At 42.7% G+C, this 22,120-nt stretch overlaps 1 protein-coding gene across 2 annotated transcripts in view; it reads left to right on the top strand.

The window, feature by feature from the left end:
* LOC117533414 (plexin-A1-like) overlaps positions 1-22,120 on the top strand; it is a 191,590-nt gene that overhangs the window by 23,240 nt on the left and 146,230 nt on the right. For both annotated transcript variants that reach the window (XM_034197132.1, XM_034197131.1), the window contains exon 2: positions 18,731-20,176. In XM_034197132.1, coding sequence (XP_034053023.1) covers positions 18,995-20,176 — 1,182 coding nt within the window. In that variant the 5' untranslated portion in view covers positions 18,731-18,994. The remainder of the gene's footprint in view (positions 1-18,730; positions 20,177-22,120) is intronic.

The following is a 22,120-nucleotide window of genomic DNA, read 5'->3' as shown; positions in this document are numbered from 1 at the left end:
CTTCCAGTTTGTTCATCAACATTCATTTGTAACTAAACCTTAATTATATTTCTTCCCACATTCTCATATACCAAACACAGGTTGATACAATAGTGCATACAGTGTGCGAAAAAGTACACGTCCCACCGTCCGGGACGTGTTATTTACAATATCGGACAAGTAGATCTTTCAATTGACTTGTCCGGCGGACAAGTGACGTTTTTCGCCCTGATTTATTGACAAATTATTGATACATTCAGTTTACAAAAGGCAGAACTCATTCACAAATTGTACGTGTCCGCCATTGTTCGTTTTAGAAATGTTAGTTTCGGTTCTGCTTGTCGATTCCTAAGGAAATGCATCTCGCCGCTTTCTGTACAATTAGACGGGGGCGGGGCGGGAAGTGTAGCACAGTGGCAGGGTTGGGAAGCAAAACTCGGTTCCGAGTAGGAACAAATAACAATTGTCCGGTATCGGGATTAATAAGAGTTGTGAGGACAAGAGGCGAGGCCGATCCCCGCGGACCGCAGCTCTCTCTCTATGCTCCGTATCAGCTGATCGCTGCACGGTGCAGCTCAGCATCTCTCTCTCTCTCTCTCTCTCTTTCTACACACAGCGGCTCCGCTGCCCGTTTAACAGCCTCATCTTTGTCAAACTTTCTTATGTTCTTTCTCTAACACGTAATGAAGGTTATTAAGCGTTTTAGCTCCTGTGTTGTTAATATTGACCGCCATTTCCTTTATGAAGTAAAGCAGCCTCCCTGTCTGTGTCCTCGCGCTGTCCTCACATCCCCGGACCCCCAGACTCGGAGGAGCACAGGGATGTCAGTATTGTTTATGAAGCAAGGTATAGAAAGTATCTACATTATTGAAATGAAAATACTATGTATTTACTTTTACAAACAGTGAGCAGCTGGGCAGCTGCAGCATGTGTATTGCAGGACATGTGTAAGCGTGCAAGCGTCTTTGAGTTGTAGAAAAGCGCTAGGCCTATAGGCTATACATCTAATGTGTCATTATTATTATTATTATTATTATTATGTTATGTCCTATGTGTTGGACATGTGTGGTTGGACTCTGTCTCACAGGCAGGTTACAGTGTAACATCAGAGGAGACTGGGCCAATTGTACATTCTCAAACTGCACCACTTAGAACTAACTAAACAATGCAGAGATTATTTTTATATAATTGTATTCAATAACCGTAAGAAATTAAACAGTATGAAGTTATTTGTAAATAAGAATACAGATTTGACTTAATGTTTTCATAAATATATTTGTCTCCCAGTTTGACTTTGACCTCTCAAAGAACCGGAATCGAGAACCGAAAATAACCGGAATCGAAAAGCAGAACCGGAATCGTTAAAATCCAAACGATACCCAACCCTATGTGTGATGCAGTAAAATGTTACCGCTCACTTACGTTAGCGGTGTCGTAAAAACCGTGGGAAAATGTAAAATACGATGGCGAAGAAGAAGATTCCAGTGGCCCCAATTTTTGTCCATTCTGGACAAGTGAAAAATGTATTCGGACAAGTAAATTGCCAAACTCACTTGTCCATGGACAAGTACTCTCTAAAAACTTTTTCTCACACTGGCATACAATTGATTGTTATATTTACCTTGAACATTGTTTTACTTCTTGCTAGAAAGAAGTTTTTTTCCTAAAAGCCGAATTGTTAATTGTTTTGCTGAATAGAACCAAGTAATCTATGAAAAAGTAAAGCTGTCACGTTGGATTGGTACTGTTTTAGTTTATGCCTGACTTTTATTCTGTTTTTCTGCAACACAAGCGATTCCCAGCTGCTTTTATTAAAAATCCATGTAGTGTTAAATGAAGCACCTTATTAAAAAGATGTGGAATCCTTGTGTAGTGCGGCGCCATGAAGAGTACTGTTGTGAAGGACTTGGTGTAAGTTGAAGTGGTGTTGGGTATAGTTACGTGACAGGCACTCGGTTGCCCACTAACTGAGAAGTTTCCCTTTCAGCTGAACATGCATGATGCACAGACTGTTCTCCTCTTATCTCTCTCAATTCCTCTTCTTTACGCCTCGTCGGCTATTTGAGAAGGTATCGTCGACTCCCCTCATCTCCCGCCTCTATCTCTCCCTTTTTCTATCCATTTCCATCACCTCCACTTTTCACCTGTACCATTTTCTCTCTCATGTCTCCTCATCTCCTGCCTCATCATTACACCCATTCTCACTCGATCCCCCTCTTCTCCCACTTATATTTTTTCATTCTCCTTGCCAGCTTCCATCATTTTGATTCCCTTTTCTCTTTCCTGAGAATATTTTAGTAGGTAGACATCGTTAAATGTACATTTAGTCTCCTATGTAGTTAAAGAGAGGAGAAAATGTATCGTCAAAAGTCCTGTTACAGTATGTTTTGTCTCGACTCACACCCACATTTACACAGCAGTCTGTCGGTGCCTCTATAGTGAAGCAATGATGCATGCAGGGCTTTGTGTCGCGCCTCACCAAGAATACAGTATGTGCTGATGATCGGGTACGAGACAGGAAATCGTCTGAGCTCACAAGCCCCTATTCTCTTCATCCTGAACACCATGCATAGGTGTGCACGTACATTGACACAAACGTCAGTTGGCTTGAATATCTCCTGAACTAAAAACAGTGGGGATAGAGAAGCTTCCCTTTTGTTTCAGCCCCACAACGGCGCGACTGAAGGTAATTGGCGTTGGCCTCACATGACTCCGGTTTAACAGTGCCATTTAAACAAAATGAATGGTCCTGTCCCACTGAGTTTCTGGACATGACAGCGTCTTTGTTCAGTGAATATGTTTGTGCAAATCTTCCTGTATATTGTAATGAGTTTGACCCAAGCGGCAAACTCTGGGTAACAGCCGGGACGCCAATACGGAAGTGCCACACACTGCAGTTCATACATGGGCCGCTAGGGACTGGCTGCAGAAAGGAGCAATTTCCATAGTCCCCCATGTTAAAATGCCCAACTTTACAGCAGAAAAAAACATGTTTCTACCCATGGATGCAATACATATTATTATCGATATAGTTAGATTCCACCTTCATGATTATGAATCTGTGAGTGAATTGTTTTCTAACACGACCCTTTTATTTATATTAGGTCTTAAAGTTTTTGCATAAATTAGGGCGTGGTCACTTTGATGGACATGTCCATGCCTCACTGTCAGCTAACAGCAACTTGTCCACTCTGCTAGGCTACAACCATAGAGGCTACAACGTTAGTTAGTCATAGTACTGTACTTGACCCTTTAGCTTTAGCCATGTTCGTGGTGATTGTGCCTTTTAGGGAATATTGTTACAAATACCAGACAATTAAAATGTCGTGCTGTGCGCTTGAATGTACTAACAGAACTTCCAAAAAGTCTAAAATGATAATATTATACATGTTAACCCCGTTCGCAGGTGTTTGTGTGCTTGGTAGCTTAGCTTGTTACTTATTAGCCAGCTAAGGACGTAACCCTGTATGCATACATATACATTTTAGTTTATGATTCAGCCTGTTATAGTCTATGGCTATGACGCCCATAATGCTAAACGGGAGCAAATGTTAATAGGGGACCCAATTATCCCAGTGGTGGCCGCAGGGGGCTAGCTCCAGCCGGCGTCCCGGAGCTAGCCCACTGCAGCTCCGTTAGGTCCGGGCGCTGGAGTCCGTCGTTATAACTGGAGATCAAGGAATGCAGCGAAACGCAGACTTGGTTCGCCTGCTGTAGTATTAGCTAAATAAATTATGTTGAACAAGGCTTATTAAGCTGAACATCGCCACAATTGTTCTGCTATGTATCGGTACTAATTTTCTTAACGTGTGAATGACAAGCATTAAGAATAACAAAATATAGCTAATTCTCTTGCAGATTGTCTCATTTGATTATGAATGTAACGTTTATATAGGGGAACTACACTGTTAGCAGTAACTTGGTATGCATGTATTTCATGTTCGCTTAGCTTCTTAGCCTGAGCTAGCTCTGTTTACTTCCAGTTCGGAGGCAGCAGGTCCCGCCTCGGCTCCGCCTCTTTGCCCTTATTTGGAGCAGGCGGGATTAGACTCTGACGTTGCTGTCAAGCCGTTAGTGGCCGACTCCGCCTACTAAGGGCTTCTCGGCAACTCTGCAGAATCCTATGGGTGACGTCACGGACACTACGTCCATTTATATATACAGTCTATGGTTTGACCATGTGGGTCAGTGTGTTTTAAGGTGGCAGATTGTCTCATTTGCGGGGGAAGTGTTTCTTGATTTTCATGCTGAACAAAAGCGTAAGATAGCCTTTTTCTTCGGCTTGTGGTCACAACATCTAACATGAAATTTCACTTTATTTCTGGCGGTTTGACTGTTAAAGAATTGATCCCACATTCCCCCAAGCAGAGTCATCTCTGATCTCTTATGACCCACATGTTTAGACACAAATCTGCTAAACACCATGTGACACAAGCCACACGCCCGTCCTAAAGTATTTAGAGCATAGGATAAAGCTGTGTGGTCATAGATATGGTTACACGGGTCCTCTACAGCACACATCCGGAAACAGAATGGGTCCTAATGGACATAGATTGATCAGGATGCTGTCCAAGTCAATAGTGAATCAGCCCAGACACAGTGTGCGTGTTTTGTTCTTGTTTGTGTGAGTTCGTCAGTGTGCATATGTGAGCTTTTGCTTGGTTACTGACTGTCATTACAACAAAGCAGGACATTTATTTTTGTAAACTCGTTTTGGATGATGTAATGATTCAGATGTTGGGGGATAAGGACAGCAGAGGGTCAGTTGTCTGTCTGTTTGAATCAACTTAATAAGTGGAGACCATATCAAGCGTAATGGTGCACCAGAAGAATTCACAGCTGAGAAGATATGAGCCAGATTAAACGTTGGACTTGTGTGAAGCCTTCAGAGAGCTCAGGTCAGCCTCTTTATGAAGTAACCTCAATAAGAAAATCAGAAGAGGATTTTGGTTTGGATAGTCTTTATCTAGGGATGCATATTTAGTTGCTCTCTGTGTCAACACAAAATATTAATGCCACAGATATGACGTGACAAGAGAAGACGTCCTTTGGACTTCCTTTATGTGTTTTACAATTCCATTTACTCTCAATTGATGATTTCTGTGGCTCTCCAAGATTGAAACTTCTAATTTTCTTATTAGCTGTTGCTTTTCCTGTTGGACATCCACTAACATGTATGCTGCTGCTAGAAATATATTTTTTTAAAGTTGTGGAAACCTAGGCAGAGCTGACCATTCTTCCAGGAAAAGACAATATTGGCTGTCCACATAAGCTTACTTTGAAAAGTCCAACAAGGGGAGGTTACCTTTTATGGGGCCAATAAAACAACAGTGACTGATTATTTGTAATGCCTTTCTCCTTGAAGCAACCCCTACCACCGTCAACAGCAGTGTCCTCAAATCCTTAGAGAGAGGTGTTTTAATGGCATGCCTGTTTTTACAACAATCAACACTCCCTGGAAAGTTTTTACGGAGCTCAAGCCCACCCTAACGGCTCGTCCACACAGCGGCGTGCGTTGAAGCTTGCCGGCGGGCATGTCTGAAACTTGACCAACAACCAATCACGTGAATCTCCCACCCCTAACACACAAGCAGCGGTTTGATTGGCTAGTGCTTGTACTCGCATATGATTCGATTGGCTGACGCTTCTGCCGAAGCTTCAAAAGTTGAACATTGCTTAACTTTTGCAGCGAGTCACGCCAGCAAAGTTCCGCGTCGCTTCCCGCAATGCAGTTCGGCGAAAAGCAACGTCACCCCATTCAAAGTGAATGGTGAAGCTTTCAACGCACGTCGCTGTGTGGACGGGCCGTAACACTCTGGGTGTCTAGGGTCAATCAAGTTCATAAATGGAGTGTGTGAGGAGGAGAAAGTAGAGTGAGTGAGCTGCAGTTAAGGACAGATTTGTTGGGTAATGGGCTGTTTCGGGCAGAGCGGGCTGCATTCCTTTATAGTGAACTCAGCAGGCAGAATATAGCCAGCGCTATGGAGGAATGCACTGTTTAAGTCGTAGCAGAAAGAGCTCAGAACAGTCCATTCCTGGGTGGAAGTAATAAATGAACATGCCTGATACATGTGTTAATCTTATTATTCCAGTGCAACATATTTTTAAGTGCATTTGCTTTAGTGTATCAATCAGTTTGTCAGTCACCAACCACATGTTATACTGTATATATACTGTCTTGGCCAGTTGATTTTCTTCAATTATGTCCTCAGTTTACTGTTTTGGGTCCAACTTGACTGCACTGACTGAACCTGTCCTCGCCCGTGGTTTCATGACATCAACACCTGTACAACCAGAGAAAGCGCTCACCGCAGCTTGATTGGGCAATGAATGTCTGTTGGAAAACCACAAAGTTGTTTGTGGTTGACCTTCATTGTGACTGGCATTACTCAGTGTTGATTCAAGTCATTGGGGGGCATGTAGATACATGCTGGGTTTGTGATTAGCAGTAGCACCATTGCCCGGCACAATTTACACTTAAAAATATATGCATGTTAAGTTTTGGTTTAGACTTTGATTATTTTAGTTGAGCCTGCTGAAAGTACGCCTCCAACATAACTGTTCATCCGAGCCCTTAACCATCACATTGGAGGTTAAGAGTTTGTAGGCGAAGGATCTGTGTTGTTTCCTGTTCTGATCAAATTACAGCAGTCATCAATCATCTGTACATTTATTTTGCAGCTCCTGGCTCTGTTGCTTTTCAGGATGAAATTCTTTCTCAATTTCACAGAGCTTTGCTAATAGTCATGTATATAACAAGCCTTGGCTGCCTGACAACATTTTGCCCAATCAGTGTCACTGAGACACAGACAACTCCGAATCCAAATAACAGTAGGCTAAGCATGTGGATGCTACATTAGCTAGCATTTTTCACTATAAGCTAAAAGTTCATACTAGACCACTTAAGCTTTAGTCAATGTATTGAATTGAGCAAAGCTATGAATTCAAGTAGCTGCTAGTTTGTTCTATTTTTCAATGTTACTCTTCCTTGCAAGGATGTTTCAAACTATGTAAATGGTAATAAAAAAAAGTGCAATCACTTAAAGTACGTTCATTCTTAAATGTAAGCTTTACTCCTACGTGGTAAAACATGGTGAGATGATGTACTTCTATATTAAGAAAGACTTTAAGTAAAGTTAACAGCCTGCTGTTGCATGTCATCACCTGCTTTGATCTCTCAGCAATGTTGTTCTTTTAAAGCCATGTCAAACAGAGACAGCATTAGTTTTATGCTAAAAATAATAGTACAGGCTCAGTGTGAGCCAGAAGTGAAACGTTGAACAAACTGCACCATTAATGTGTTACTTTGGGACTTGTACACCAGGCACATTGTTGCCTTGACCTACATATAGCCTACCTCTCCCACCTTCTCACACACACACACACACACACACACACACACACACACACATACACACACACACACACATACACATACACATACACATACACACACACACAGGATTTGTCATGGAAAGAAAAACCCAGTCTCCAAAACAGTCAAGCGATTAAGAGTAAACCACTAATCTGACGGTGCCTGCATTGGTGTGTTTTTGTGTCTGTGTGCTCCCTTTCTGAAATGTGGGCAGGTTTTATGCAATGGCTTGTTCATTCTGTCTTAGCTGCTGGAATGGAGTCCTTTTGTTCTTCCAGGGATTTTACCCCCGAGAATAAACGAGGAGGAGAAATTGTGTGCTCATGTTTAGTTTGTTGCATTTGTCATGAATTTGATATCTGAACTAACAGTTTGATTTTTTTATTTGGGTTTCTACACTGCTCTGAGTCATAAAAATGTGGAGGGATGAGATAGAGGAGATACAGAGATGTGAACTGTTGGGCAATACTGAGAGAAATAAATTGCATGAGGGGGAGAGGCTTGTATGGAGAAGATGGGGCTTGAATATAAGGATGGGGACGTATACAGTCTGTTTGCTCTTCAGGTGTTATTGGAATGACTAGGGCTGCAACACTGTCTCCTAAAAATAACATTCCCACATAACTAAACTGCATTCTCAATTACATTTAGCTAGAAACGTATTTTCTCCCACGTTACGTTTCTTATGAACGTATCTTAAATACGTTAATTTTCTGCATATCTTTGCCATTTATTGTCTTGCTTGTAATAATGATAATAGTCATTTATAAATATAATTTTAGAGCACACATTTGAAATCAGTAGGCGAGGCTGTAATTTCGCCAGCTGTTACTCTCATGAGCGAGGCAGAAAATAATAGTTTTAACAGCCAAAAAGCTGCTGTGTCGTTTATTGCACCTCAAACATTAAAACAAATCCACAGTTACGTGTTTCTGTACTTCCTCTAAGAAGAAAGGACAGTAACAGAAGATCTCTGTGACGCCAGATGTGGTGTTGTTAATGCGATATGATATCCGAAAATAACATTCAGTTTAGGATGGCCGAATACACTACACTACCCATAATCCCCAGCTATCGTTTGGGACTACAGTCCCGTTGACAAACCCCGTGATTAATCTTCAAGCTCTGGGATTGGATGTTGGAGTGGCAGTGCGCCAAGGTTACGCCGAGCGTCAAGCTCTTTGAAATGGAACGAAACCACGGCAGACTATTCAAAACTGGACTCGAACTCCCCCCCAGAACTACACATGCTGGCTATTGTGTTTCGCAACATGTTCTCTATGGCACGTCTCTACTGGGAATTGTAGTTCTAAAAGACGCTTTTGTTTTTCCCAAAATTAGTAGTTGACAGTATTAAACTGTGTACAGCCCTGGAGGTTTAGGCGATAGGAAACAAATTGGTGTGTACAAATTTAAAACATGTAATTACTAAATGGGTGAAAATCGCTTGTATCCATAATGGGCAGCATTAATATATACCCACATGACAGCTCATTGTTACTTTGTAATTCTACTCCACTACAATTCAGAGGTTAACCTGGTATTTTTACTCCACTACATTTATTTTTAGTTACTTTGCACATTTCTTATACTATCTATATAATATCAGTTAAAATAAGTGCTTCAACATAGTTTTAGACGTTAAGTACTTTGTCAGGCTTAATATTTATCTGTAGATAGATACCCCCAAAGCTTTTTTCTTATTTGAAAGAAGACCTTAACCTAAAGTATTCTTTAATGTGTTAATAAAGGTTAATTAGTTTGTCTGTTTTGCACATCCTCATATTAATATCTTTGTACATCCAGCACTAAACTGTTTTATTGTAGAGATCACTTACAGTATCTTCTTGATTTTTTATATTCTATATTTCTATCATTGACTTTCTACTTTCCCCCTATGAAGATATGTACTCTTAATATTCTTTTCATCAAATAACATTATTCAACAAAAACAACATTATTCAACAAAAATAATTCAATAACGTGCTTTAACCACTAGGCGGTGCACACAAGGTACACACAGCATACTAATAATAACTTTGTATTATTAGTGTAGGACACTTATGTATGTATAACATCTGAAGATGTGTAGTTTTATTCATGTTTTTACATAATTTTACAGGATATTGCTATACTATTTCTCATGTTTTACGTCTACACATTAATATCTGATTTGTAAAACATCACAGACAGAAAGGCATATCCGTCATTTAATGGTAAGCTATTGAAATTGTGATTCCATAGATGTGTCTCCCATCACCCAAATCCCCTGACTATTCTCTCAACTCAGTATTTACATTCTTATATTCAAAGAAAATCAGGTTCTTGGGTAATCTGTTCAGTGGGTTTGTGGTGTGTTTCGCTCGAAATGTCCCTTATAGGCCTACGTCTGTTTCCAGTGACTTTATTTACGGCTAAAAAGCCCAAGATTATAGAATTAAACGAATAAATAAAAACAAGGATAATTGTGTGTTATTGTTGAGTAAATAACAGTGTGTTATTTAGAAAAGAATAACAAATTAGAAGGAAAAAAAGATTTTCAAAAATACAGATTTCAGTATTTTGAGGCTCTGAGCCATTTCTTTTCCTCACAGACGGGAAAAAAAGTCTGACATTATACGATTTAAAATAAAAGCAAATAAATAAAAAGATAAAACACTGGCATGTAATTTACCTTAGAATAAATAGAATGGTTTTGAATAATAGATGAGAGTAAAATCTACGTCACTGTACAGCCCCGCCCACTTTTGGGGAAACCAACGCTGTCATTTGAATGGCGATCAAGCCTGAAGCCACAGAGATCTTCTGTTACTGTCCTTTCTTCTTAGAGGAAGTACAGAAACACGTAACTGTGGATTTGTTTTAATGTTTGAGTTGCAATAAACGACACAGCAGCTTTTTGGCATGTTACAACTATTATTTTCTGCCTCGCGAAATTACAGCCTCGCCTACTGATTTCAAATGTGTGCTCTAAAATGATATTTATAAATGACTATTATCATTATTATAAGCAAGACAATAAATGGAAATGATATGTAGAAAATAAACGTATTTAAGATACGTTCATAAGAAACGTAACGTGGGAGAAAATATGTTTCTATAAGATATGTAGAAAATAAACGTATTTGAGATACGTTCATAACGAACGTAACGTGGGAGAAAATACGTTTCTTGCTAAACGTAATTGAGAATGCAGTTTAGTTCTGTGGGAACGTAATTTTTAGGAGACAGGGTTGAGGGCTGTTAAGAGCATCGAGATTGTACCGTTCACTACAAAACCACCTCAAGCTGCTCAGAAAGCCTTCAAAACATAACGGCTGGTTCTCTCTTTGCTCGATACAGAACGCTAGCATGACTTTAGCTTTGTAGGGTGAGATAGGACTTGAAGAAAAATATAGGACACACACACACACACACCTGTCACACAGACTACCTTACACACACGAATATACACGCTATGTGTTTGTCTGATGAAGTGATACATTCTACACTGAGGTTAGTCGACCGCAGCTCACTCCCCCTGCATTCCAGTTCGGAGCAGACTTAGTGTGAGATCAGTGGTCAGATGCAAAGCTCTGGGGGGGGGGGGGTGGTGTGTGTGTGTGATATTGGGGCTTGAGCAATATAGAGAAAACTATATATTATGATATTTCTCACTTAAATATTGATATTTTGATTATTGGGGCTTTCAGAAAACATGCAGACCTTGACATTTGAATGAAAAAGCAGTAATTGGGCAAATAATACAAATATATAATAGTCTGGTAAATAAAGACAATTTTGTAACTTTACTATCATATAGCCGTTAAAACCAGGAAAAGAGAACACATGTGCCATGATCTCAATGATGTCTAGTGTGATATTGCCCAGCCCTAAATAATCTGAAACACACACAGTAGCCCCTTCTCCTTCTGTTTCATATTTGAGAAATGCAGGCAGAGCAGGGACAACTGTGCGCTGTACCCTCAGAGCAAAGGCACATGTGACCCACGGCATCACACGCACACACTTGTGTACCACTGTGTGTCTGAAGTACCGTCTGTCAGCATATAATCCATTTTACCTCTGAAAACAGAGTTTTTTTTTTTATAATTGCAGGGAATGGGGGTGAAGAAGAATGTGTGTGATGTAGAGCCCACAGTGGGTCTACTGTCTCAGAGTGGCAGCTGTCACACCAGCCAGCATGCACATACACACACACACACATACACACACAAGCACACACTCATCCATTAGGCACCGTGGGTGTCAGAGAAGCAGTTGTCCTTGCACTTATAGCTGCTCCGGCCCTTGAACGTGTGAATAGATTGCCTGGCAGTTTCTACCCTTGTCCTTGTGCAGGCTAGTAGTGATTAAAGCCTGGAAACAAATAGAGGAAGACATTGGAAATAAGTGGCATCAGTCAGATAATTAAAGATTATAATAACAAGAATGACGGTGGTGCAAAGTCTTTTTTTCATAATTTTAATGATTGTTTATATTTACAGTATTATGCCTTTTATGACCCTGTGGCTCATGACACTTTCTCAAAAAACAATTTACAATCTTCAGACTCCAATATTCTATGTTAGAGAGCTTGTAAAGAATGTATTCTTGGCTTGTGGGTACATGTACAGGAACAAAGCTAATATAGATCGAACTGAGGAGGAGTTTTAAGGTCAGTGTTTTCACTTCGTAGCTTTTTCTCAACTCCTTCACATCAAGGGTAGCTGTTAGACAGGTATTCATCAGGTTTTGTCATTCCAGCCGGGCTCTGGCTTGAAAGCCGGCCCAGCAAGGTGCTTTAAAGACAGGGGGCTCAATTTGTTCCGGTGCCTGGCTTCCTAACAGGCACACACTCACACACACATATACACTACTTTTGTACTCTGGAACAAGGCATTTGTTTTGGCAGGCCACCTGCCACACACAGAGAGAGAGAGAGAGAGAGAGAGAGAGAAAAAGGGCACTGCCGCTTGTCCTCCACTAAACTGATTTACGTTGGCACTAAAACAGAACTCATAAGGACTTTTTATACGCCTTAAGACTTGCCAGTCAGCTTGTTCCCCCAGCCAAGGCAGGAAGGAAATGATACAAGATACCACAATATACAATCCTGCTTTGTTGTACGACCTCTTGAAAATACCTCCTCTGAGATTTATCTTGGCTCGGTGGTTGACTTGCGATGTAGGGAAAGGCACTTTAAAAGCGCTAGCTCATATTTTTCATATTCTTTTCTCATAACTTAATACCTTTTTGTCACTAGGGTCTTGCTAATACAGTAATTAAATGAATTAATGACACAGAAATAACTTGGTCAAGTTGGCCCCAAGGGCACTCTAGAAATACCCAGTTATTTAAAAAAACGTGTTACTGTATTCTGTTGGAAAAGGAGCATCCTGCCAAGGACAGTGACACATAGGTTTGGATATTTTTTCAAACACTCCAGTGGGTTATTACAGTAAGGTTGACATTCACTGATAATCCTCAGCAGACAGAGTGATTGCTTTGTTGCAGTATTGGGATTTGAGTTTTTGGTTTAGCCTCTCCGTCCCTGAGACAGCCTCGGATTGGGGCGTATGTCACAATAGTGGGCTATCCAAGCTGCAAATGACTAGCCTTTTCCTACCTTACATGCTGTAGGTGTGTGTGTGTGTGTGTGTTTACTCAAAGCTCTGTAATAGTTTAGAGAGCAACCCACATCCTCTACCCTGCAATAACCTCAGTCAGACTTGTGTTTGTGTACGTCTGCGAGTCTGTCATCTGTCCAGGGATTGCCATTCATCCCTCCTTCAATCCATTCCTCTGTCGGTGCGTTTGGGAGGGGGGATGGTAATCCATTCTTCCCCTATGCAGATAGTGGCGGTGAGATTAGGCAGACCCTGGGAGGGGATTAAGGCTGCAGGGCTTGGCTCCCCCTTCTATTTTACCTCCTCTCTAACCAGCAGACCCCCACCACCCGCTTCCTGCCGCCTCCTCGTGCTGTTCAATCCTCTACCCACCCCTCACCCCTCTCTTTTTTCCTCCCCCGGGCAAATCTCCAATCTCTGGAGTGTGTTGGCTGCTGAGTGGAGGGCAGATTAAGATAGAGATCCATTAGGTTTTGGTACATGTGTGTTTTGATTTGCAATGCGCATAATTCCTCATGATTTCCGCATCTATTTATGCTTTTTTTGTGCTTGTATGGAGACCGTTTGTGCACATAGGGGATATGCAGCCTGTGTGTGTGGGTTGAAGTGCGCCCTGTGTGTGTATTTTAAACCACATTGCTTTCAGTCACCTCCTCGATTATGCTATGGTTGGGTTACATTAATTGACTTTGGGCATATGAGAGTGTGTGTCTTGAGAATTTGCATTCATTCTCACAGCCTTTTCCTCATTCTCACACACATCCATCTTCCTCAATTTTCTTTTCTTTCTTTCTTTCTTAAACTCCTCAATTCCACCCTATCACCTCTTTGTCTTATCCCAGATGTGACCAACATGTTGTGATGCAAGGGTAGAGTATTTGTCCAAGTGCTGCCCTTCTTCCTTCCTCATCATCATCCCTCTCTCGCCACCTTCTCCTCCTCTTTCTCCCCTCCAGTGGCGAGTACTGTAATTGATATGCCACCAGCAATAAATCAGCACAGCTCTGTGGCTGAGCAGCAACCATTATCTGAAGGGACAGGTTGAGCTGCTCTGGAGAAGAGTGTGAGAGAGGGAGAGTTGATCCAGCTAAGCTCCTAAGACCCCATTTACACGGGAATGCAAACGAACCGCAAACAAACCGAATACGATATCAAAAAAGTCTTCTGTTCACACGAGACCGCTCGAAAGCGCTGGAGACGCTGTAGTACATATGCCGGGCCTGTATGTGGCGCTGTACTTCCGCACGAGACCGCTCGAAAGCGCTGTAGTACATATGCCGGGCCTGTAAGTGGCCACCACAAAATACACCAAAAGCAGCGAAGAAGACCCCCGAGCATGGTTGCCTGGTTGCCCTTCTGTTTATTCTCCGCGGTGGATTTAGCAACATGTAGTTCTCCATGTCCACTTGTTGCTGATGGTTGTGGTAGAGGAGCTGTAGATTTTGCACTAACATCTGTATCATGGTCAGTAGTAGTGGTTCACGATAATTATCGGCCCGATAATTATCGGCCCGATAATTATCGGTCCGATATTAGGAATTATGACGTCATCCCGATAAACCCGATAACAGTATTAATAGCCCCGATAATATACAATATATTTTTTGGGTAAAAAAAAAAGAAAAAAAAGCCTGCGCTGCTAAACTAGCGGCGAATCCAAAGCCAGCTGCAAAGGCACCGGGGCTTTTACCTATCGACGAGGCTTTTGAAAAAGGCAAGAAGTTTGCCAGAGACGACCCCAGGGCTAAAACGATCTCTAACTTCATTTTGCTCACTACTAGTCTTTTTTTACCACCAGGTGTGCAAAATCTACAGGTACATTTAATATATATATATTATATCATTATCGGTTATCGGTATCGGTCTTGAGAAGCAGGAAGTTATCGGTATCGGTCTTGAGAAGCAGGAAGTTATCGGTATCGGTTTCAAAAAACCAATATCGTGCATCCCTAGTCAGTAGCCGTATCTACTGACAGTAGCTACTGACCATGCTACAGCAGTTAGCAGCAGAGGTGGGGAGAGGCGGGGCTATGGCTTTATCGTTATCAGGAAAATGATCGTATAGGACGTACACACAGAGCCGTTTGGCCCCCCAGAGCGTTCCGTCCGCAGATCTATCCACCTTGGGACCCGTTATCGTTTTAGGGGTCCGTTTCCGCGTTTCCGTTACGGCCTCGTGTGAACGAACGGGCTATACGAAAGAGAAAAATAGCGGATACAACCGTTTTCGTTCCCGTGTAAACAGCACATAAGAGTCACACACTGCTGGAATTTCCTCACAACTTAGATGGTAACTCACCTCCACCCCCATCTCTTCTCCGGATTCCCGCCAATCTTTAACCAAATAAACAATGAAGTAAGGCTGTTGAAGGCCGGACCCCTCCTTGCCAGCCTTTCCCTCTCCTTTGTCTTCTACCTCTCTTTCAATCCCTTTATTCCAATTCCCAATGGGACATCGACACTCCTGTCAATTGATACCGCGTCCCGATATCAAATCCAATCAACTTGGCCCCTTACAGCCCGGCCGCTCTAATGCTTTCCCCTGATGTGATAACAGCTCTGACTGTGATATGCCGGCTGCCCATTCCCAAGCCACAGACACGTACCAGCCCAAAATGATTGACATGTTTTTCCTTGATGGTGCCAGATATGGCTTGCAACCTTGTTTCTGTGCTCTTCCCACCATTTCCCTCTAGCTCTGGAGGAAATTGAAATGGGAAGAGAGTTTAGAGGGATAAGGACGTAGAGGGAAAATTGAGAAATATAAGAAAAAAGGGCAAAGTGTATAAGATGCTGAGTGATTGACTATATCCACAGCATTTAGGCATTTCTTCAATGGCGGGGTGGAGGTGGAGGGATTACAAAAGGGAGGTGGGGAGCCCATTTGTGAAGACTTTATATGTCTGATTTTTGTATTTGGATTGCTCTCTTGTTAGTGGATAACTCCAAGTTGTCTTGTTAGAGTGTGTGTCGTGATGTCGTCATCTTATTACCAGAATAGATAACAAGCAGCCGGAGACCCCCAGATGCAATTTGTTGTGCGAATCTCACTCTCTAACATCAAGCTGTGGCTGCTCCTAAATGAAGAGGAATTACTGTAAGGACTTTTTATTCATGTTCTCGCTCGTTCTTTATCAGGCTTCTCTGATTTGCTCGCTCACTCATTCTGCCTCATTGTATCTTTCTCTTGGAAACGACAAAAGGAAAATGAGACAGGAGCCTCCCTACGTGCCCCCACATTTTAAATTGGCATCCACTCTCATCGGGCGTCGCGACTGTATTGTTGAGCAAGAAATTAGTTTTTTTATAAGCTGTCTAGTCACTTTATTGCAGCTGCTTATGTGGAAAAGGCCACAATCTGCGTCAAGTAGTTTTAATCTCACAGAGTGGAGAGTGAGGGTATATCTGATAACGGCAGCTCAGGCCCGCAGAAACCTCACTGAGGTACCGCACCCCTGGTGTTTGATTCAAGCCCAGGTAGAGCTCTGATTAAAATGCAGCACAGGACCACCTTTTCTTTGGCTCCCACTTCTCCTCTCTCTATGTCTTCCCTTCTATGCAGTTTCTCCTCCTCTTGGACTTCTACTTTGTCTTCCTTTTTTTCTTGCACCGCTCCTATTGGTTTTCCCCTCTCCTATATGTCTTCTGCAGGCCTTTCATTTGTGGAAATTGGATGACACCACCTCTCCCTGAACCTGGCCAGCGTTGTCTCAGCTGAGCTATGGTTTGCTATTCCATGAACATTACCACTGCTATTTCTCTTTTCTCCTGCTCTTCCTCTCTCTGTCTTTCTCTCTCACACACACTATTTGCAGCAGCAGTGACTGAAATTGATGTGCAATTTAATGACTCCTCTTACAAAGGTGTTTCATTTTTTGAAGACTTCCAAAAGTGCATTGTAGGGTTCACTTTTTCCCAAAGATAGGTGTATAAAACAAAAAAGGTTTTAAAACATGCATTCATCCCTCTGAGCTTGGTAACCCGACCACACTCCCTGGCCTGTTTCCAGGTGATTGATAGACGGTAATCCTTACTCCTGTGGCTCACCACATGGTGAGCGGGAGGCGGAAACCAAGATAAGGATGGAAAGAAAGGAAAAGCCAACATTCCTCTTTGCCTCTCCCCTCTGTGTCCTTCTTTTGATTTTCCTCTATCATGTTTTTGCCTTCTTTATCTCCCTTCTCCCCCTTTTCTTCCCCACTCATCTCTCTACAGTGTTTGTCATTCTTTCCAATTCGTGGCCATAAAACACCCTTCCTGCAGACACTTTGATAGTCAAGGTGAAATTTAAGCGAGGGGTCCCTGGGAGAGTTGCGTCCGGTTTTGCATAATCAGCATTTACAGAACTAATGTCCCGGTATTGCAGAACATGATTGGCCTGTCAAGCAGCGGCACATGCCCGAGATTCTGTGCTCTTCTTCATCATTGTGTTGTCGTTGGAAGACGCCAGCAAATACTCTCCCTTTTGACTCCTCCTTTTTCTCCTCCCCATCCTTTATGTGTAAAACATCCATCCTATAAATTATTTCACTCCTGCCCTTTTATATACCAGCTCTGTGTCTGCATCCCAGGTTGTCAAGGGATACCAGCTGTGGAGTTCAGTGTGAAATAAGCTCATAGGAGCTCATAAATGAAAACAGACCTAAGAACATGTGTATTTGCCAAGTGCCCGCTCTTCTAGTATCTGAAATAGCTCGTATATAGGAGGACAATGATGGCAGTGAGATTGGAAGTGGCGCCATGTTCACTGAAAGGTGGCCAATTCTGAGCCACATTCAGATTGAAAACAGCACTGTTTGAATAAATAAAAAAGGTGGTCTCATTCGCGTGGGCACTTGCCACAGGTACTGATGATAATCCCTCATCTTGACAATTTCTGGGTAAACATCAGTGACATTTTACATGGAATTTTATCTGATTGATTTTCAATTGCTTTACCGAATGACGCACACTGTGTTGCTGCAGAACTTGATCCAGATCCAACTTTTTGTTGCCCGGGGCCTAAAGCCGAATGTCATTTTGACAAGTCATTGTTGTATTTCAAAAACATTACGAGGTTGCCTTTTGAGATGCAGTTCAATTGACTGTCGGAAATCGCTCCAATCTTATATGCAACTGATGCAGGTTTTGAGTGTTCTTCTGACTGGTGTCAAAGGTTTATTTATTTATTTCTGCTATATTTGGCCTGATATATTGTTTTCGCAACTCCCTGAGAGAAGGCAGTGTGTGGGGTGACCTGATGTAAGCCTGATGCCTGCATAAAGATGCCAGAACGGCAGGCGTAATTGCAATAAGAGGCTACTGTATAGTCTGTGAATATCGTTGAAACCTTGACAGGAAAGCCTTCGAGCAGACTATGGCTATAAATTGCTGGCTGTCAATGTAACGGTGCCCCTTGGCACTTTTTCAAACACATGCCTCCTTCAAAGCCACCACGGTCAAGTTGAAAGTTATGAAATATTAAAGAGTTCAATGTTGCGAGTATATAACTCATTCCAGCAAGACTCGCATTATGTGTGCAGAGCCTTTAATAATCGGCCCATGCCTCTCCTGCTATCTTCACTCTTAATTAAATGCAGGCACACATTTGCCTTCCAGACTTGATTTGATATTATTTATTTATCACTAGGGCAAATGTCAGCTTGAATTTTTTTCTAATTTTGGCTGTGCAATTTGTGAGCCTTTTAGGCTTCTCTGCCTGCTTGATGCATAATCAATAGGAAATGTTCCTTGGACGCTAACCGTGTTTTTTCTTTCTGCCTTCCAGGGCTCCCACCTCGTGCCTCTGTGGATGATGTTCCTGATGACGGCTTGCAACACTGAGAACGGGACAGCCGATCAATAGGAGTTTTGTTGCCGCTCCCTTCATCCTTCTCTCTCTCCCTGAAGCTGTCCTCTTTTATTCCTGGACAGAAGAGTAAAACACGGAAGAAAATCCTGACTTGGCCCTTGGTACCAGAGCTTGTACTTCTCCTCCTTCTCCTCCTCTCTTTCTCCTTCCCCACCCCCCTTGCCTCTAAACAGCCCAGATATGTGTCCCCTATTTCGGTCAGCGGCTTCCCCTGGCCAGGGGAACTTGTGTCTCCTCTTGGGTTTTTTGCTTTTCATGAGCTCAGCCCTTTCTGGAGCCCAACCCCCGCCCTTTAAACAGTTTGCTCCCACTGAGTCGGGGCTTACACATCTGGCCATCCACAACAAAACTGGAGAAGTATATGTGGGAGCCGTCAACTGGATTTTTAAGCTGTCTAGCAACCTGACCAAACTGCGCAACCACATGACTGGCCCAGTTGTGGACAATGAGAAGTGCTACCCTCCGCCCAGTGTCCAGTCCTGTCCTCATGATCTAGCTCAGACCCCAAATGTGAACAAGCTTCTTCTCATAGACTATGACCAAAACCGCCTCATTGCCTGTGGCAGCACTTCTCAGGGGATCTGCCAGTTCCTACGTCTGGACGACCTCTTTAAACTCGGCGAGCCCCACCACCGCAAGGAGCACTACCTCTCCAGTGTGGCAGAGTCTGGTACCATGTCCGGGGTCATCATAAGCTCCCCCCACAGTACCACCAGCAAGTTATTCATCGGAACCCCTATTGACGGCAAATCTGAGTACTTCCCCACCCTGTCTAGCCGCAAGCTGATGGAGAATGAAGAAAATGCCGACATGTTCAGCTTTGTCTACCAGGATGAGTTTGTCTCCTCTCAACTGAAGATCCCCTCGGACACTTTGTCTAAATTCCCTGCTTTCGACATCTATTATGTGTACAGCTTCAGCAGCGAGCAGTTTGTTTATTACCTAACAATGCAACTGGACACTCAATTGACTTCCCCAGATGCTAGTGGAGAGCAGTTCTTCACTTCGAAAATAGTCCGCCTCTGCGTGGACGACCCCAAGTTTTACTCCTACGTAGAGTTTCCCATTGGCTGCACTAAAGATGGGGTAGAGTACCGCCTGGTGCAGGATGCCTTCTTGGCTCAGCCGGGCCGGCAGCTGGCCAAGTCCCTGGGGATCTCCGAGAATGAAGACATCCTCTTCACAGTCTTCTCTCAGGGTCAGAAGAATCGGGCCAAACCACCCAAAGAGTCAGCATTGTGTCTGTTCACACTGAGGAGGATAAAGGAGAAGATCAAAGAGAGAATTCAGTCCTGCTACAAGGGAGACGGCAAACTCTCCTTACCCTGGCTGCTCAACAAGGAGCTCGCCTGCATCAACTCGGTAAGCTTGAATCTGTTCTTAGAGCTTTTTGAGTTCAGTTGAGAACACACTGCACAGCCTTTTCCTCAAAGAGAACCAATAACTTATCAATTCAAGTTATTAAAAGTTACACATATTAGGTTTTTATGATAAAATGTGAACGTGTTTAGCATTATTGTTAGTTGGCCTCTTAGAAACCAATCTAACAAGACATTTTGCCGCATTCTGTTTCGCTTATATGCACACCTTTTCTCAAGAACCTTACAGAAAGTATGCTTGTACGAATACATTGTTCATTCAAATAGCAAAGACTAGTCTTGATGATATTCCTATTCCTCCATTCTACACTCTTTTGAGCACCTGCTAATTGAATGCTGGCTTACTCATGCTCCATTCATGAGGCCACGCGACAGGTCTGTAGTAGTTCATAGAAAGTCCGAGGAGCTCTTTTTTCTCTCCTGCTGTCCTATATTTCCCTTTCTTCTGCCCATTTCCCCTGTACCCACAACCTCTTCTGCTTTGATTTAGTCAGACAGGGGACATCATTAGCCCAGTCCCCTGGATTTGTGAAATGTCACTCAGGAGTAAGACTCAAGCACACACACACATACACACAGTATGGTGCGGTGCACTGCAGCGTGAGATCCTGGGGGATAGCATAAGCTAGACTGGGTTTTTACTAACTGATCCACAGTGCATGGCCCTGCATGCGTTAGAGGACCCCTGCTATCACAGGCACATACACTCACACTGGAGTCCTTAAGGCACTACACACACTCTAGTATTTATCCGTAGTGAACGTATATTCATCCTTTTTTCTCTGACTTTCATGCCTCTCTTCTGTTTCCCCTTACTTACGCACTCTCTCCAGGCTGCGTCTGCTAGAAGCCTCTTATGTCTTTGTTTCCTCTTTCAGTGTTAAGTGTCTCACTCTTAGATGACCACCTGTCTCAGCGGCCTCATCTTCCATCATGTGTGCTTTTTAAATTCAACAATCCATCTCCTCCATCTCACGCTCTCTTAAAATAGCTTAATTAATAGACCTGCTTTTAAAGCTTTTTCTTTAAATGTCAGTGCACACCATTTTTTCCAGCAGGTGTCTTTTGTGCGCAAACACACACATACACACTTGCATGCAACTAATGGAGTTGGATACGTGGTAAGAAGAGCACTCTTTTTCTGTGTAGGTCTTCATTAATTTGAGTGCCCAGGTGTGTTTTGTGAGGTAGTGTAATTGATGTGAATGACCAGCCGAGTCCCCTCTGTAGATGTAGTCTCTTACCTGTTCAGTGGTTGTCCTAATTCTTTTATTGTCCTCTTTCATTCTTTGGTCCCATCACACTGACAATAGCTGAAAGCTAAAAAAGCAGGCTCATTTATTTCGATTAGACCTTTGCACCGGTGCAGCAGGAGCTCTTGGGGCAGAGCGCTGTGGTACAAATCGCAGGTTAGTACAGCAAAGGATTTGACTCCACCTTTATATGTGCTCCAGTGCAACTTCATCCGATGTCTTGCAGTGCTGGCTAGTCAAACACTGTAGTTGCAAATGCACCTGCCAGGTAGATAACTGCTGCATTGTGCTGATATGCTGACTACCTCATCAGCATTTTCAGGAGGGGAGGAAAGTGTTGCTGTCATGATAACTCTCAGTAGATAGACTATCCAACATCAAAGGACTGTAAGTGCCATGCAGTGTGTGTACTTTTGATAAGACTCCAAAGTAGACATACAGGTTTTCATTTCAGATACGTTTCCAATACCGTTTCTTTACTTATTCAAGCAGGAAAAGCACATGTGTGACGAGAAACATTAAAGTTGGCTTCCCCTCAAGTTTTAGTCAACCAGCAAGTTATTTTAAAAAAGAGCGTCCTGCAACAACCCCATCCTTTCCTGACAGTCAAGCCTGTTACCATGGCTACTGAAGATTATTTTCACTCATAATTCATCATCACTTAAACATCCCCT

The sequence above is a fragment of the Gymnodraco acuticeps genome, unplaced genomic scaffold, assembly GCF_902827175.1.
Source record: "Gymnodraco acuticeps unplaced genomic scaffold, fGymAcu1.1, whole genome shotgun sequence".
Classification (NCBI taxonomy): Eukaryota; Metazoa; Chordata; class Actinopteri; order Perciformes; family Bathydraconidae; genus Gymnodraco; species Gymnodraco acuticeps.
This window is presented reverse-complemented; position numbering and strand designations above follow the sequence as displayed.